Source organism: Onychostoma macrolepis, chromosome 05 (assembly GCF_012432095.1).
Source record: "Onychostoma macrolepis isolate SWU-2019 chromosome 05, ASM1243209v1, whole genome shotgun sequence".
NCBI classification, from domain to species: domain Eukaryota; kingdom Metazoa; phylum Chordata; class Actinopteri; order Cypriniformes; family Cyprinidae; genus Onychostoma; species Onychostoma macrolepis.
The window spans coordinates 26,730,709-26,746,133 of record NC_081159.1 but is presented as its reverse complement, the minus strand read 5'-3'; the positions used below and the strand labels follow the sequence as shown (position 1 = coordinate 26,746,133).

The window sequence follows — 15,425 nt, the reverse complement described above, 5'->3', positions numbered from 1 at the left end:
TTTACATTCTTTCCCCAGAATACCAAATCTGAAGGTAAATAAATGTTAAGTGTGGATTGTAGTCTGATGTTTGTTTCCACAGGATCATTACCGCGGTAAATAAGCTTTGTGAGTCTGTTGGCGCAAGAGTGAAAATGCGATATGCTGTGTTTACAAAACATATTTGCCTTAAAAGATTAACAAAATGCTAATCTTTTCTGATCAGATATTGACATTTCTATGCGAACCACCTGTCTGCCTATAACTGTGGTTAAAATAAATAATTATTGTTTAAATATAAATCATCATCTTTATACTGATTCTCCAGACATTCTTTATTCATTTAGACTAGAGATATAAAATACATATATAACAAACATTCATTCAGCAATGATGTATACTAGTAAGAGTTGTTTTAGTTTTATATATAAATTATTATAGTATTTAATATTTTAAATTTTTATATTTAGTTAGTTTTTATTTTTAGATTTATATTTTATTTTAAATTGTAGTGATTTTTAAAATTCTATTTAGCTTTTTAATTTTAATTTTTCAGTTTTAGTAATATTAGTATTTTTTTATTATTTCATTTAGTTGCCAATGTGTGCGTGTAATTGTCAATAATAATTTCTTACTTTCATTTCAGTCTTTTTAAGTTTGTTTTTATGTAATAATTATATTTTATGTTATTTTAGCTTCATTTCAGTTTTTTAATTGTTTAGTTTTAGTTCATTCTTTTTTTAGTTGTTCTTAAAAAAACAATTTCGATGTCCAACATTTAGAGGATGACATTTTTCAGGATGATTTTTAACTTTTCACACATTGTGTGCAGAGTAATAATTTTCTTTTTGTTCATTCGTCTTTTAGGACAGCAACAATATGGAAGACATTGTCTCCGTTTTGGGGTGAAGAATACACCGTCCATCTTCCTCCCTACTTTCGTACGGTGTCTTTTTATGTCCTGGATGAGGACTCTCTCAGGTCTGAACCTACCATGTACTGCTTACTGAATGTGAAGAAACTTTCAACTACTGATGTATTAACTTTATTGAATTGAACAGCAGTGTAACTGTGGTTCAAATAATGCTTAGTTCTTATGTTTGCTCATTTTGCTTTCCACAGCCGAGATGACGTCATTGGGAAGGTGTCAATCAGTAAGGAGCTTCTCACTGCTAAACCTCAAGGTAAGAGACAGTATTTCCTAGAGAGCATTTACACCCTTTATTCACTCGCTGTGGTGAAATGGGAAATCAATATCCAGAGCCAACAAGGCATTTCTCAGTGTCAACAAGACTGAGACTGCAAGACGAGTGTTGCAAGAAAATTGTGACAAATAATCAAGTCAGACCCGTAGTCATATGTTCGTAAGAGTGGACTTTAAACTAAAAGACATTTGACTGTCATGTGACTGTGATAAACCACAAACTTCCTCTCAAGTCACATTCAGTTAATATTGCTACATCTATTCATAATACTAAATTTAGGGATTAGATTAACCCCCAACTCTAAATGTTCAAGGCATTTTTGACAATGGAAGAGGGGGAAAATTTACAAAGAGGGGAAATAATTAAAAGTGGAAGAGTGGAAAAAAACTGAGATTTACATTGAAAGGCAAACAACCAACAAACAATGTTTGCTTACAAAAAAATCAAGAGAAACCAGTCAAAATCAGTGATTATCAGTAGTCTTGTATTCAATATTCAAATTTGAAAATGTATATAATTAAAGCTTTATTTTTTTATTTTGTTTTGATTTTGTAATTATCTTTCAATCCTAATGGTGCGTTGAAGTGAAATAGTCCTTCAAACACAGGATTCACAATGTAGGAATGTCATGTATGTTACACTACTATTCATTATGGTTTTTTTTTTCAGAAATGAATTAGAAGAAATGAACTTTTATTGAGCAAGGATGCATCGACTTTTATTTCAAACAAATGCTGTTTTTTTTAACGCTCTATTCATCAAAGAATCATGACACAAATGCATCACAATTTCCATAAAAATATTAAGCAGCTGTTTTCAACATTAATAAACATAAGAAATGTTTCTTGAACAGCAAATCAGCATATTACAATGATTTCTGAAGAATGAAAATTAGAAAAATGACTGCTGAAAATTCAGATTTGCATTTTAAAATTATATATACAGGTGCATTCTGAAATTAGAATGTCGTGGAAATTTTATTTCAGTAATTCAACTCAAATTGTGAAACTCATGTATTAAATAAATTCAGTGCACACAGACTGAAGTAGTTTAAGTCCTTGGTTCTTTTAATTATGATTATTTTGGCTCACATTTAACAAAAACCAACCAATTCACTCTCAACAAATTAGAATATGGTGACATGCCAATCAGCTAATCAACTCAAAACACCTGCAAAGGCTTCCTGGGCCTTCAAAATGGTCTCTCAGTTTGGTTCACTAGGCTACACAATCATGGGGAAGACTGCTGATCTGACAGTTGTCCAGAAGACAATCATTGACACCGTTCACAAGGAGGGTAAGCCACAAACATTCATTGCCAAAGAAGCTGGCTGTTCACAGAGTGCTGTATCCAAGCATGTTAACAGAAAGTTGAGTGGAAGGAAAAAGTGTGGAAGAAAAAGATGCAAAACCAACCGAGAGAACCGCAGCCTTATGAGGATTGTCAAGCAAAATCGATATAAGAATTTGGGTGAACTTCACAAGGAATGAACTGAGGCTGGGGTCAAGGCATCAAGAGCCACCACACACAGACGTGTCAAGGAATTTGGCTACAGTTGTCGTGTTCCTCTTGTTAAGCCACTCCTGAACCACAGACAACGTCAGAGGCGTCTTACCTGGGCTAAGGAGAAGAAGAACTGGACTGTTGCCCAGTGGTCCAAAGTCCTCTTTTCAGATGAGAGCAAGTTTTGTATTTCATTTGGAAACCAAGGTCCTAGAGTCTGGAGGAAGGGTGGAGAAGCTCATAGCCCAAGTTGCTTGAAGTCCAGTGTTAAGTTTCCACAGTCTGTGATGATTTGGGGTGCAATGTCATCTGCTGGTGTTGGTCCATTGTGTTTTTTGAAAACCAAATTCACTGCACCCGTTTACCAAGAAATTTTGGAGCACTTCATGCTTCCTTCTGCTGACCAGCTTTTTAAAGATGCTGATTTCATTTTCCAGCAGGATTTGGCACCTGCCCACACTGCCAAAAGCACCAAAAGTTGGTTAAATGACCATGGTGTTGGTGTGCTTGACTGGCCAGCAAACTCACCAGACCTGAACCCCGTAGAGAATCTATGGAGTATTGTCAAGAGGAAAATGAGAAACAAGAGACCAAAAAATGCAGATGACCTGAAGGCCACTGTCAAAGAAACCTGGGCTTCCATACCACCTCAGCAGTGCCACAAACTGATCACCTCCATGCCACGCCGAACTGAGGCAGTAATTAAAGCAAAAGGAGCCCCACCCAAGTATTGAGTACATATACAACATACTTTCAGAAGGCCAACAATTCACTAAAAATGTTTTTTTTATTGGTCTTATGAAGTATTCTAATTTGTTGAGATAGTGAATTGGTAGGTTTTTGTTAAATGTGAGCCACACGAGTTTCACAATTTGAGTTGAAGTACTGAAATAAATGAACTTTTCCGCGACATTCTAATTTATTGAGATGCACCTGTATATATATATATATATATATATATATATATATAATGAGGGAAAATAGATTACACTTCATAGCAATATACTTTTGTACACCAATGCTCCAATACTCCAGCTATAGCAAGGAACCATGATGCACAGGGATGTTGTTAATAATACCAGCTGCGTTTTAATGTGTGACTTCATATGTGTGTCACAGGTAATCGAGTCGTCAGTGTCCCAAATTCATGTTCACGTTATACTGATTCACAACATAGAGAACTAGGGAATGGAATGAGTCACAGCCATATTCTCTTCAAAATGCACCAAGTATTTCTCAAGCAGATGTAATTTATTTACTCTGAAAACAAGACAACAATACTGATGAGAAAAATAGAAAAACTGCATGAACTGACTTTAAATCAGCTGTAGTAGGACTCCCTCGTGTACTATGACCACACGTTTTAGTGGGGTTCCTGTGAGGTGATGTTTTGAGATTGGTGCTGGTGAGTCATTGTGGTTGTCTGGGCTTGCAACTCATGTGTGTTGTGCCTGAGGGGCAAGGACACGGCAGGGTTATCCATTATCATGACACAAAATGGAAAAGAGCATCACTCTTTGTACCCCCTCTGACGTGTTGATGACTAGTCACACAATGCAGGCCATCCGTGATGGAATAGAAAAGCGAAATGACACCATTCATTACCATTGTTTAGTTCACTGTGTCGGTGTCTCAGAGAGATAGGGTATAATAATGATTGTTTGGATATGCGGCTCAGCTTCTTAGCATTAACAATAGCCTAAACATGATCGAGAGCCCGTTAAATGTTGCCCAGCAACCCTAGCCTCATTTTAGGACTGCAACAGCTTTGTCAGAGGTAGTGCACTTTTCAATTTAGGCTTAGTTCACACTGCTGGTCTTAATGCTCAGATCGGATTTTTTGCTGAAATCCGATTTTTTTGCGCTGTTGTTCACATTGTCATTTAAATGCGACTGCCATCAGTCTCATGTGTGAACCGTATATTGCCCTGAAGTGACCCGCATGCGCAGAATAAGACGTGACGTCAGATGCAGCGCACTGTGTTTGCGGAAATTAAAATGGATGCTGCTCGTGTTAGCGCATGTTTAGCAATTTTTAAGTTAATGTGCAATCGGAGCCTAAATAACGAAGTGATAAGAAGAAGAATATTAAGAAGAAGGAGAGCACGATTTCCTCCAGAGCAGAATTGTGACGTCTGTCGCACTTCAATGATGTAAAATCGCATGAAATGCGACATGGCCATTCAGACTGAAGTCGCATTGCAAAACATCGAATATGTATCCGATTTAGGACCACATATGAAAGTGGCCTGGGCCTGATTTGAAAAAAATCGGATTTGTGCTGTTCAGACTGTCATAAGAAAATCAGATATGGGTCACATTTGGGCAAAAAGTCGGATTTGGGCCACTTTAGCCTGCAGTGTGAACCTAGTCATATTGAGCTTTGGTTCTCATGTGGATAATGCTGGTTCGAATCTGACTCGCAACAGTTCTTTATCTGGTTCCCTACAATTTGTTGTCTATGACCATATGTACTTCCATATACACTATCAAAATCAGAGCACCAAATCAGCATATTAGAAGGATTTCTGAAAGATCATTTGACACTGAAATCTGGAGCAGTAATTAAAATAGAAAATTGTTCTATTTACATTTTTTTAATTGTAATAATATTTTACAATACAATTGTTTTACTGTATTTTTAATCAAATAAATGCAGCCTTTGTGAGCATAAGAGACTTCTATCAAAAACATAAAACCTTAATGGGGTACATGGCATGATGTGATAAAAATGAGCCTATAAATCTCTTAGATGCATCTAGAAGAAGTAGATCTGACAGTAACTGTAACACAAGTCAGCCTTCATTGACTTTTAAATGACTCTTTATGCTGGTTCTCTTCTCCTCCTCATCTGTCCTCTTCTCACCCTCACTCTCTCTGCAGCTATAACAAAAAAATGGCCTCACATAACCTTTCTCTCCAAGGGCTCTGAAATAGCATTTAGTGAAAGGACACGTTCTACAGAGAACAGAAATAGCCCTGCGCTCAAGTTTCCCTTGGTTTGACAGGGTGTGAACATTCAAGTTAGCTATAAGTCAAATCATAGTCTAACCACACCGATAACAGCGTGAGATAGTGTGTAATTAGCTGAAAGGGGAACGGTGTCTTATTATGCAGGTTTTCATAGACACTCTAATTATGACATTCTTAGAATAGAGATATAAAGAAGAATGTGCAAGCACCGATACAGTAGATATTAGATAAATCATTTTACTTGCATTTTTTGGTGTGGATCTTGAAGGAGAATGATCAGATCTTTTTTTTTTTATTCAAGCAGAACCGCTGCACATTTCTGAGCAACACAGTGAATAAATCATTTAGTTTCTGAATTAATCAGCTGGTTTTAATGAATTTTTTGTTTGAATGATTTGAACAATCACTCATTACAACTGGTTTTAGATTTATAGTTATAAAAATATAAAGTCATTTTATATTTCGATATTTAAAACATTAGTCCTACTGAATTATTTTAATTGCAGTCTAAATGGCTTTCATCTTAATAAATGAAAAACATAAATGCTACAGCTTCTGTGCTGCTTCTGCAGTGCAAAAATGGATTTTGTTGATAAAGATTTCATTTGAAGTGTCTTATTATTCTAATTGAATGTATTGGTTACATTTAAGAATTTGACCTAAAATATGATTCATACATATACCAAGGTTATAAAAATGGCCTTCTGAAGGTAAACATGCCCATTGGAATCAATTTAATAGGGCAGTAATTGCCTCTTAATGGAAAAGTTAATTTTTGTCAGTGCTGCAAATTAACCACCGCACAGAATATGAAGAATATGAAAAGCTTTGTGAGTCATCGTGCATCATCTGTCCATGATAGGCCTAAACCAAAGTACCAGCACATCACTTTGCAAAATATTGTCTAAATAGCCTATAATTTTCAATAATATATATAGTATATATACAGTGTATATATATATATAGAGAGAGAGAGAGAGAGAGAGAGACAGTATTGCACACTCCTAACAACAAATGATATTCACGTCAAATCAAGTCTGTGATGTGTTTCTAATAAAGAATTGCCACCCATAACATTGTAGCAAAAACCCAGCAATGTCTAAAAACATTTTCAATGTGCTAAAAGCACTTCATATATATGCACATGCATACATTTAGCCTGTATGTGCAGAAGAGGGAAGAATGCACTCTGTTATAAAGGACTTTGGCTAGTGGCTCAGCATCTGTTTGAAGCAGAGACCTTGACTCTTTAAAGGTTGGCCCAGTGTGTGTGTGTGTGTGTGTGTATGTGTATGTGTAGGCCACTGTTTTTGAACATATTTATGAGGCAGACCTTTAACTGTCAGCCAATGCTTCCTATACCTCATTTCAGTGAAGCTGTCTCAATGCATGAAAACTATATGAGTGGAAAAAATGCTTCTAGAAAATAGCTGTTTAGTTCAATTTAGTTGATTTTAGCTTATTTTTCCTGGTTCTGTTCTTAAAAAGATTATTTGCAGACAAATTCATCTGTATGAATGTCATGTTTTTGTCGTTAATTGTAGTGGTTGGATGTTTGAAGTGAAGAATGGGCTATTTCAGACTATTATAGTGATTTTGCATTCCATTCTCTTTTCAATTTATTTCTTTTGAGCAATACCGAGTAACAACAAATACTATTTTCCTGGAATGCTTAAGTTCATCTCTCTCTTTAAAAATCTGGCAGTATTGTCTGGTGTATTGAAGATACAAATTACAACTGAGCTTCAAACAAATATATGAAATGTATGCATAATCAAATGCTATAATGATGTTTAGTTCCACAGAATAAACTGAAAGCAGGAGAAACGTTATTTCCTTTCAGCTAAATGGAATGTTTTTCCTTGGCAGGCCCAATTTATTTTTGGGCTTCTCACTAGAGCAATAAAGGAAAATGGACCTTGACGAGTGATACACTTGAATACTAATTGAGAGGGAAAACCTGCTTATCAGGCCACAGGAATAAACAAGTCGCATGTCCACATCAGGAAAGCCAAAAGAACTAGCCAGTGACTGAGTGGTTTGATGGTCCTTGAGTCAGTCTTTCAGTGAAATATATTAAACATGGCTGCTAACCTTGATTTCCTAATAATACATAATACAGAAGCTTTCTAAAGTATGGAGCCCCACATATGACATGTGAAAATGTGTAGCTTAAAAGCATAAAAGTCATAATTTCCCACAGAATGCATGAATGAATTATAAATCTTTAGTTTAATTTGAGTCACTTTGGATTTAAGTCATTTAAATGCCTACACCTCAAAGAAAGTTAGTAGTTACTTTTATGATTATTATATACTAACATTAGGTGGACTTGTGGAAAAGGAAAGAATATGCAGTATGGCTTGTCTTATACATTATAGTCAGCTGTATACATATTTCTACACACATACACAAGGAATTATTCACTGCATCCCTTCCTTTTCACCAAAACTCTGAAATGTACATCCTTGTTGTTGTGTGTTACATGACTGATTGTGACACAACGGTTTGAATTTGCTGAATGAAGAATGAGATTTGAGAATATTTAATGAATATCTATGTCAGTAAATACTCTCGGTCTACCATAAGCTTATTTTGTAGAAATACAGCAAGGCCATTAATTCTATTACCCTAAGCCTCTTAAAGCCAGAGATACTGAGGAGGGACATGATACAGTATATTACATTTATCCCAACTGTTACTGTTTACTGACTTTCTCCTATCAGGTCATATGGGTGTGTTTGCAGGTATACAGTAATGTTACGGAGCAGTGGAAGCCATAATAATACTGCTCTGGATTCTGCTCTTGTATCATTATGGCACTGTGAACTAGATCACTTTAGGGTCCTTGAACTTATCATGACTTGATTGCCTGCTAAATGATTCGTATCAACGTCAATGGCAGATAAATGAACTCTCCTTTTTCAGATTCTTGTCATTTTTTGTTTAGGTGTAGATGGATGGATGAACCTAACAGAGATTGACCCAGATGAGGAGGTGCAAGGGGAGATTCACCTCCAGATTTCGGTGCTGGGAGATGGAGATATTCCACGAAAACTGTGCTGCCAAGTCCTAGAGGCAAGGTGAGGAACTGTGACGAGCGGCAAATGATTTCTGACATAAACTTGTTATTTGTTTGTATTCGTGCGTCTTTAACGATCAGTATATCCATTTTATCAGTCGATAGATGGGAATTGTAAACTATATAACAGTTCTGGTTCTGATTCCTCTACACTGTAAAAAAAAAAAAAAAGGTTGATACAACAACAATGTGAGAATCTCCCACAAAAATAAGTTGAGAAAACTCACAAATCTGCTGAAGCTGGTTGCCTTAAAATTTTAAGTTGGCTCAACTTTTTTTTTTTTACAGTGTAAGCAGTTCCGGTTCCTTAATGATTGCATTTGCAATTCTTTTAGTATGATTCTTTTAGTTATTTTAGATGTGAGAAATAAATATTTGGAATGTAAAACAAAAATAAAAAAAATGTTTGTTTACTTACTAGTTATGAACTATCAGTGACCAATATTTCTACAGGATTTATTAATCATAGTATATATATATATATATAACAATACAAAAAAAACAACAACACAAAATACAAGTTCAAATGCTATGCAGACAAAATGTTTATGCTGTTGAATAGGAAACTCTTTTGTTTTATTTTTAGGTCAGTATTTTTTGTGGTAGTCACACTTTAATTTAATGTCCAATTCTTACCATTAACAAACCATTAACTATGATTTTGCCTCAATAAACTCCTAGTTTGCTGTTTATTAATTAGTAAGGTAGTTGTTAAGTTTAGTTGTTGGGTAGAATATGGTCATGCAGAATATGTGCTTTATAAGCACTAATAAACAGCCAATATGTTAATAATAGGCGTGCCATTAAGCAACTAGTTAATAGTAAAAATTGGTCCCTATACTAAAGTGTTACCTTAGCATTTTATTTTAATAGAGTGTTCCATCTTCATCAGAGAAAGAATGCAAGCCAATTAGCATGGCTAGTACCACAAAAACCCTGAATTTTAATGCCAAATGTATACTTTTCTGAAGTAAAGCGAGTGAAAAATGGAACAAGATACTCCAGCATCACATACAATTTAGCCTGGGTTAACAATTTGATGTTTAAATACAATTTAGACAATGTATTTAAAAGATTTTGAATCGAAAAACATCTCAGTGTGTGTGAATCAGGCATTGACTGCTAGAATGGGGATTCAGAGATTTTATCTTCATAGACTACATTTGGATTTGTGTCTAATAGCTTTATGTACTTTTGGCTTTGTTTCTAGAGATCTTGCAAAAAAGGATCGCAATGGGGCTTCTGATCCTTTTGTCAGAGTGAGATACAATGGCAAAATGTATGAGAGCGCGGTAAGGCTGTGTCTGTATATTTCTGATTTCATCTGCCACACACTTAGATCCTTCTGTCTGTTACTGATTACCATGACCCTGCTTCCTCCAGGTGGTTAAAAAGTCCTGTTACCCACGGTGGAATGAGAGTTTTGAGTTTGAGCTGGACGAGACACTGGCTGACACTGGCCTTTTGAGTGTGGAGGTGTGGGACTGGGATCTGGTCAGCAGAAATGACTTTCTGGGAAAGGTGACTGTACAGACATTTCCTTGAGCATTTAGAGATTTGGTTTAGAGGATTTCCTCATGTTCTAAAGTTGACCTTTGTCTTAGTTTAAAATAAACCACAAAGCATTTAATTAGTACTACATTCTGTGTTTAAAATATAAACTGTTATTATTGTTTCACCCTCATGTTTTTCAAAATGAGTGTGCTGTACTTTCCATGGATCACATAAGTATAATTTTTAAATGGTCATGCAGCTCATATAAAGGGTATATTTGTAGCAATAGTCAAAAGTACATTGTATGGGTCAAAATTATCCATTTTTCTTTTATGCCAAAAATCATTAGTATATTAAGTAAAGATCATGTCCCATGAAGATATTTAGTAAATTTCTTACCATAAATATATCAAAACTTAATTTTTGATTAGTAATATGCATTGCTAAGAACTTCATTTAGACAACTTTAAAGGCGATTTTCTCAATATTTAGACTTTTTTTGCACCCTCAGATTCCAGATTTTCAAATAGTTGTATCTCGGCCAAATATTGTCCGATCATAACAAACCATACATCAATCTCAGTTTCGAAAAATTGACACTTAAAGGAACACTCCACTTTTTTTGGAAATAGGCTCATTCTCCAACTCCCCCAGAGTTAATAAGTTGAGTTTTACCATTTTGGAATCCATTCAGCCGATCTCCGGGTCTGGCGATAGCACTTTTAGCATAGCTTAGCATAGATCATTGAATCCGATTAGACCAGTAGCATCGCGTTCAAAAATGACCAAAGAGTTTCGATATTTGTCCTATTTAAAACTTGACTCTTCTGTAGTTATATCGTGTACTAAGACCGGCAGAAAATGAAAAGTTGCAATTTTCTAGGCCGATTTGGCTAGGAACTATACTCCCATTCCGGCGTAATAATCAAGGAACTTTACTGCCGTACCATGGCACAGTGATATTACGTAGCGCCTGAAAGTAGTCCCCAGCTATATTATAACTAGGTACCTAGCTGGGGACTACTTTCAGGCACTGCGTAATATCACTGCACCTGCTGCGGCCATGGTACGGCCGGATTCAATGATCTATGCTAAGCTATGCTAAAAGTGCTATCGCCAGATCCAGAGATCAGCTGAATGGATTCAAAAACGGTAAAACTCAACTTATTAACTCTGGGGGAGTTGGAGAATGAGCCTATTTCCAAAAAAAGTGGAGTGTTCCTTTAAGACTGGTTTTGTGGTCCAGGGTCACATATAGGCTACTTTAAATGATGGAGCACTGCATATGATTTGTGTGTGGGAGGAAACAATTGGGAATGAGAGAACAAATTATTAAAACATGGCCATGAATTAATAGGTTGTGGGAATGTTCTTAATTCATGGCCACGATATTCATGTCATGTTCATGGCTCCATACAAATAGACCTACACTGAAAAAAAAATGGTTTTGGGTAATTTCCATTTGCCCTCTTTCTATTTAGAACAACAACTTAAATGAAACAAGCAAACAGTCAAACAATGCAACCATATTAATTATTTATGCTCCAGTGCTTGATGGGAAAAGTGCAAATGGAACAGAACCACAAAAGCCTTTTTTTTCAGTATAGTGCTACTAGAACCAAAAAAGTATTTTTTTATTATTTAATACCTCTTTGTACTTTGAGATTGTTAAATACAGATTTATCATAAAATCAAGATACTTTAATAGCTATGATACTGTTTTTGAAATTAAATCTATGCATAGCTATGATGCTGGCATCTAACAATGCTTTGGAACAGTTAATCTTAAAAAAATAAAGCATATGCATAAACCCAAATAGTAAATAAAACAGTTATCGAGTAAGCATGTGTCCTATTCTGCGTCCTAAACTCCTGAAACATTGGTGTCATATAGTTTAGAGCAGTCAATGTAATTTGGGAAAGAAATCAATCAAATCTGTAATCAATCAAATACTAATTGCACTATAGTGCAATTCCTGAATTTACCTAAACAGTTGAAGCATAGTCACAGTTTCATAACATTGCGTTGACAGATGTTCACTGTGACATTGCCTTTGTCACCCAATAATAAGTGTTCCAATTGCTGTGTTTAGCTTCGGTTGCTTTGACAGCTAATTGTCACATCAATTGATGTGTTTTCCTTCAGGTCCTGTTCAACATCAACAAGCTTCAGTCTGCCCAGCAAGAGGAGGGCTGGTTTCGCTTGGGGCCTGACAAATCCAAACACAGTGAATATGAGTGAGTGTATTTGGAATTGTGGCAAATATACACACCGCCTAAGCAAACCTTGAACTTTGGTTGCCACAGCAACAAATATTCACCTTTAACGGTTGCCTGTGGCAGAGCACATTAAGCAATTGGCAGAAGGACAATAAAATATAATGGATAACAAAACTATACTTTCATGCAAAAAAAAAAAAAAAAAGTGCAACTTTCCTGGGAATTAGTCTGAGCTAACATTGGAGGATTGTTACGCACTCTTCCCTCAGGCTTTCGCAGTGTTACGCTTGTGTGTTCTGGTCCATGTGTTGACAGGAAGTACTAATCCTTTCCCTGGCTAAATCCTGGGATTTTTTTCTGTTCGTTTGCTCTATCTCCCCCTCCACCCGTCCTTCCTCTCCACCCATAAGAGATCATTTGGCCACGTGGATTGACAGTGGGGATTATATCTCAAGCTGGCACAGGAGGAGTGGGATGGAAAGGCTTATGTAAAAACTCCAGTAAGGGGGATTCGGTTGGGTGATGGCAAAAGCTATGCGTCATCTGAGAGCTTGTGTGAGTTTGTGGGTAGATTAAGACAGAGAGTGTTTTTGGGGTCAGTGTGACAGACTTGTGTCCACTTGGGCAAAGGAATCATTGACATTCATTCATTCGTTCATTTATTCATTCGCTTGACATGATTGTGCTGAAGAACTTACTGTCTAAATCCTTCTACGAGTCACATAGTTCAAGCTCCACTTCTACACGGATAAATGGATCACGCTTGAGCACCTTTACACAATGTTTGTGGACAAGGTGTAATATTATGTAAATGTCGGTAGCAGATAAGGGCATTTGAGTGTCATATGTAGACTCTTTTTTTATTATTTAAAATGTTGGACCATTCCATATTCATATATCTTCTTAAAGGCCCAGGGATTGTATTTAGGATGTACATGGACTGTATATCCATGATTATAGGATTAACCCGCATGTTCCATTGAAATTGGCTCATAGTTTGACTTTATTGTCCTTAAGTTTGGGGGGTCCTAGAGATAAGAAAATAATAGGAGTATTTCCAGAAAAATGAAATTTAAAAATGACAATTCTATCATAATTTACTCACTCTCATGTTGACTTTGTTTCTTCTGGGGAACTCGAGAGAAGATAGAATGTTGGTAACCAAATACTTTTGGTTCCTGTTGACTTCAGTTATATTTTTAGACCAGACAGTTCCCAAGTCAGTGGGAACCAAAATTGTTTGGTTAACCTCTGTTAACATCTTTTATTCACTTCAAGCTCTTGTAATGTGTTCCTCTGACCTAATATATACCAATTTGACAGATATTATTGAAACACTAACCCAAAACTAATGTAACATTTTTTCATGGACTTTTGTAATAACGTCAAAACGATATTAGGCTTATTCTCCTATTAATGTATAAAACTATTATTATTATTATTAGGCGGCCTATTATTATTGGGCTATCAAATTGCCCCGCTATTTCACCTCAGTGCCGCACTTCCCACGCACGCGCAAATGAGGATTAGGCTTCTCCTCCTCATTGGAAATGTTTTAAAAACCCACCCGTAGCCCATCCGTTTAATTTAACTTTACTCCAAAAATATGAACTTACCTGAACATACTTTTATCTTTAATGTGTTCGTTTATGTCCAATATTTAGTGTTAAAATGTTGGTCATTAAAATAAATCTACTTTTAATTTTCACCTTGACTGATTTTTAGACTGATAACTTCATATAAAAAAATATATGAACTAGCTGTTTTAAATATTTTTATATTTAACATATTAGTTTTTAAGTAAGTTTGAAAGTATATTATTTCGGTTATTGGTACTTCCAGGCTCTCTCTCTCTCACGCACGCGCTGTTTAAAATCACCAAATATGAAATAGCCTATGACAAGTACAGAGAGTCTCTCTCTTGCCCCGCCCACCCAAGCAAGATAATATCGTGTATCGGCGATCTCACAGGCTGGCGACATGAAAAATTACCATATCGCCCAACACTAGTCTACTCGTCACATTCCCTTTATTTCTTCGATTTATGTTCTATCCTTCTTGTTGGATTATGCCTGTGTTATTAAAGACAGTTTAAGTTATTTCATGCCTCCTCCGTTCTCCTTGCTCCCTCCTTAGGTGACAGTAATATTGTGAAATATTAATATATATATTATATTAATATATATTAATAATATTTAAAATACTTGTTTTCTATTTTATTTTAACATGTAGCCTATATTATTCATGTGATTTCAAATCCAAATTTTTAGCATAATTTCTCCAGTCTTCAGTGTCACATGATCCTCCAGAAATCATTCTATACTGATTTGCTGTTCAAGAAACATTTCTTATTATTATCAGTTGTGCAGTTGTACAATTTAAAGCATATTTGCTGAATAAAAGTATTCAACTCTTTCAAAAAAACATACCTCAGTAAGACCAATATTTTAATGGTAATTTATGTCTGTAAACTTTACATTAACTATTTAATATAGAAGACTCAAGAACAAAATTGATATCGACAGTTCCTTGGTAAGCCAAAAAGCTGGTGTTAAACATAGCTATATTTTAGGAATGTTAAACTATATTATAAAATATGTTCTCACAATTTTGTTTTCAAAATTGGCAGATTTAGGCTGCTTTGAATATGCTGATGTACAACCGTCTGTTCCATCTAAACAGTTTTTACTTTTTTTCTACTCTGACCAGATTTTAGAAAACAAGATGGGAATTAAAATGTCACAGCCAATCCTGAACAAAGGATTATTTGACTGTAGGGTTTTTTTTGCCCACATGCAATAACAAAAAAGCATTGTTTGATAATCATCCCTTGAGTCATCATTGGCCTATATATATATATATATATATATATATATATATTTGCATCATCTAAGATATTGTTATTAACTTATTTTTACATTTCTTCATGCTTCGTGAGGATGTCCCTGACGTTATTTGTGATTTTTCTT

The 15,425-nt window shown here is 35.4% G+C and overlaps 1 protein-coding gene across 1 annotated transcript in view; it reads left to right on the top strand.

Annotated features, from left to right (window-relative positions):
* rasa4 (RAS p21 protein activator 4) overlaps window positions 1-15,425 on the top strand; it is a 40,794-nt gene that overhangs the window by 6,584 nt on the left and 18,785 nt on the right. The window contains 6 exon segments of the mRNA XM_058777243.1: window positions 847-960; window positions 1,102-1,163; window positions 8,611-8,743; window positions 9,953-10,034; window positions 10,126-10,263; window positions 12,383-12,474. Coding sequence (XP_058633226.1) covers window positions 847-960; window positions 1,102-1,163; window positions 8,611-8,743; window positions 9,953-10,034; window positions 10,126-10,263; window positions 12,383-12,474 — 621 coding nt within the window.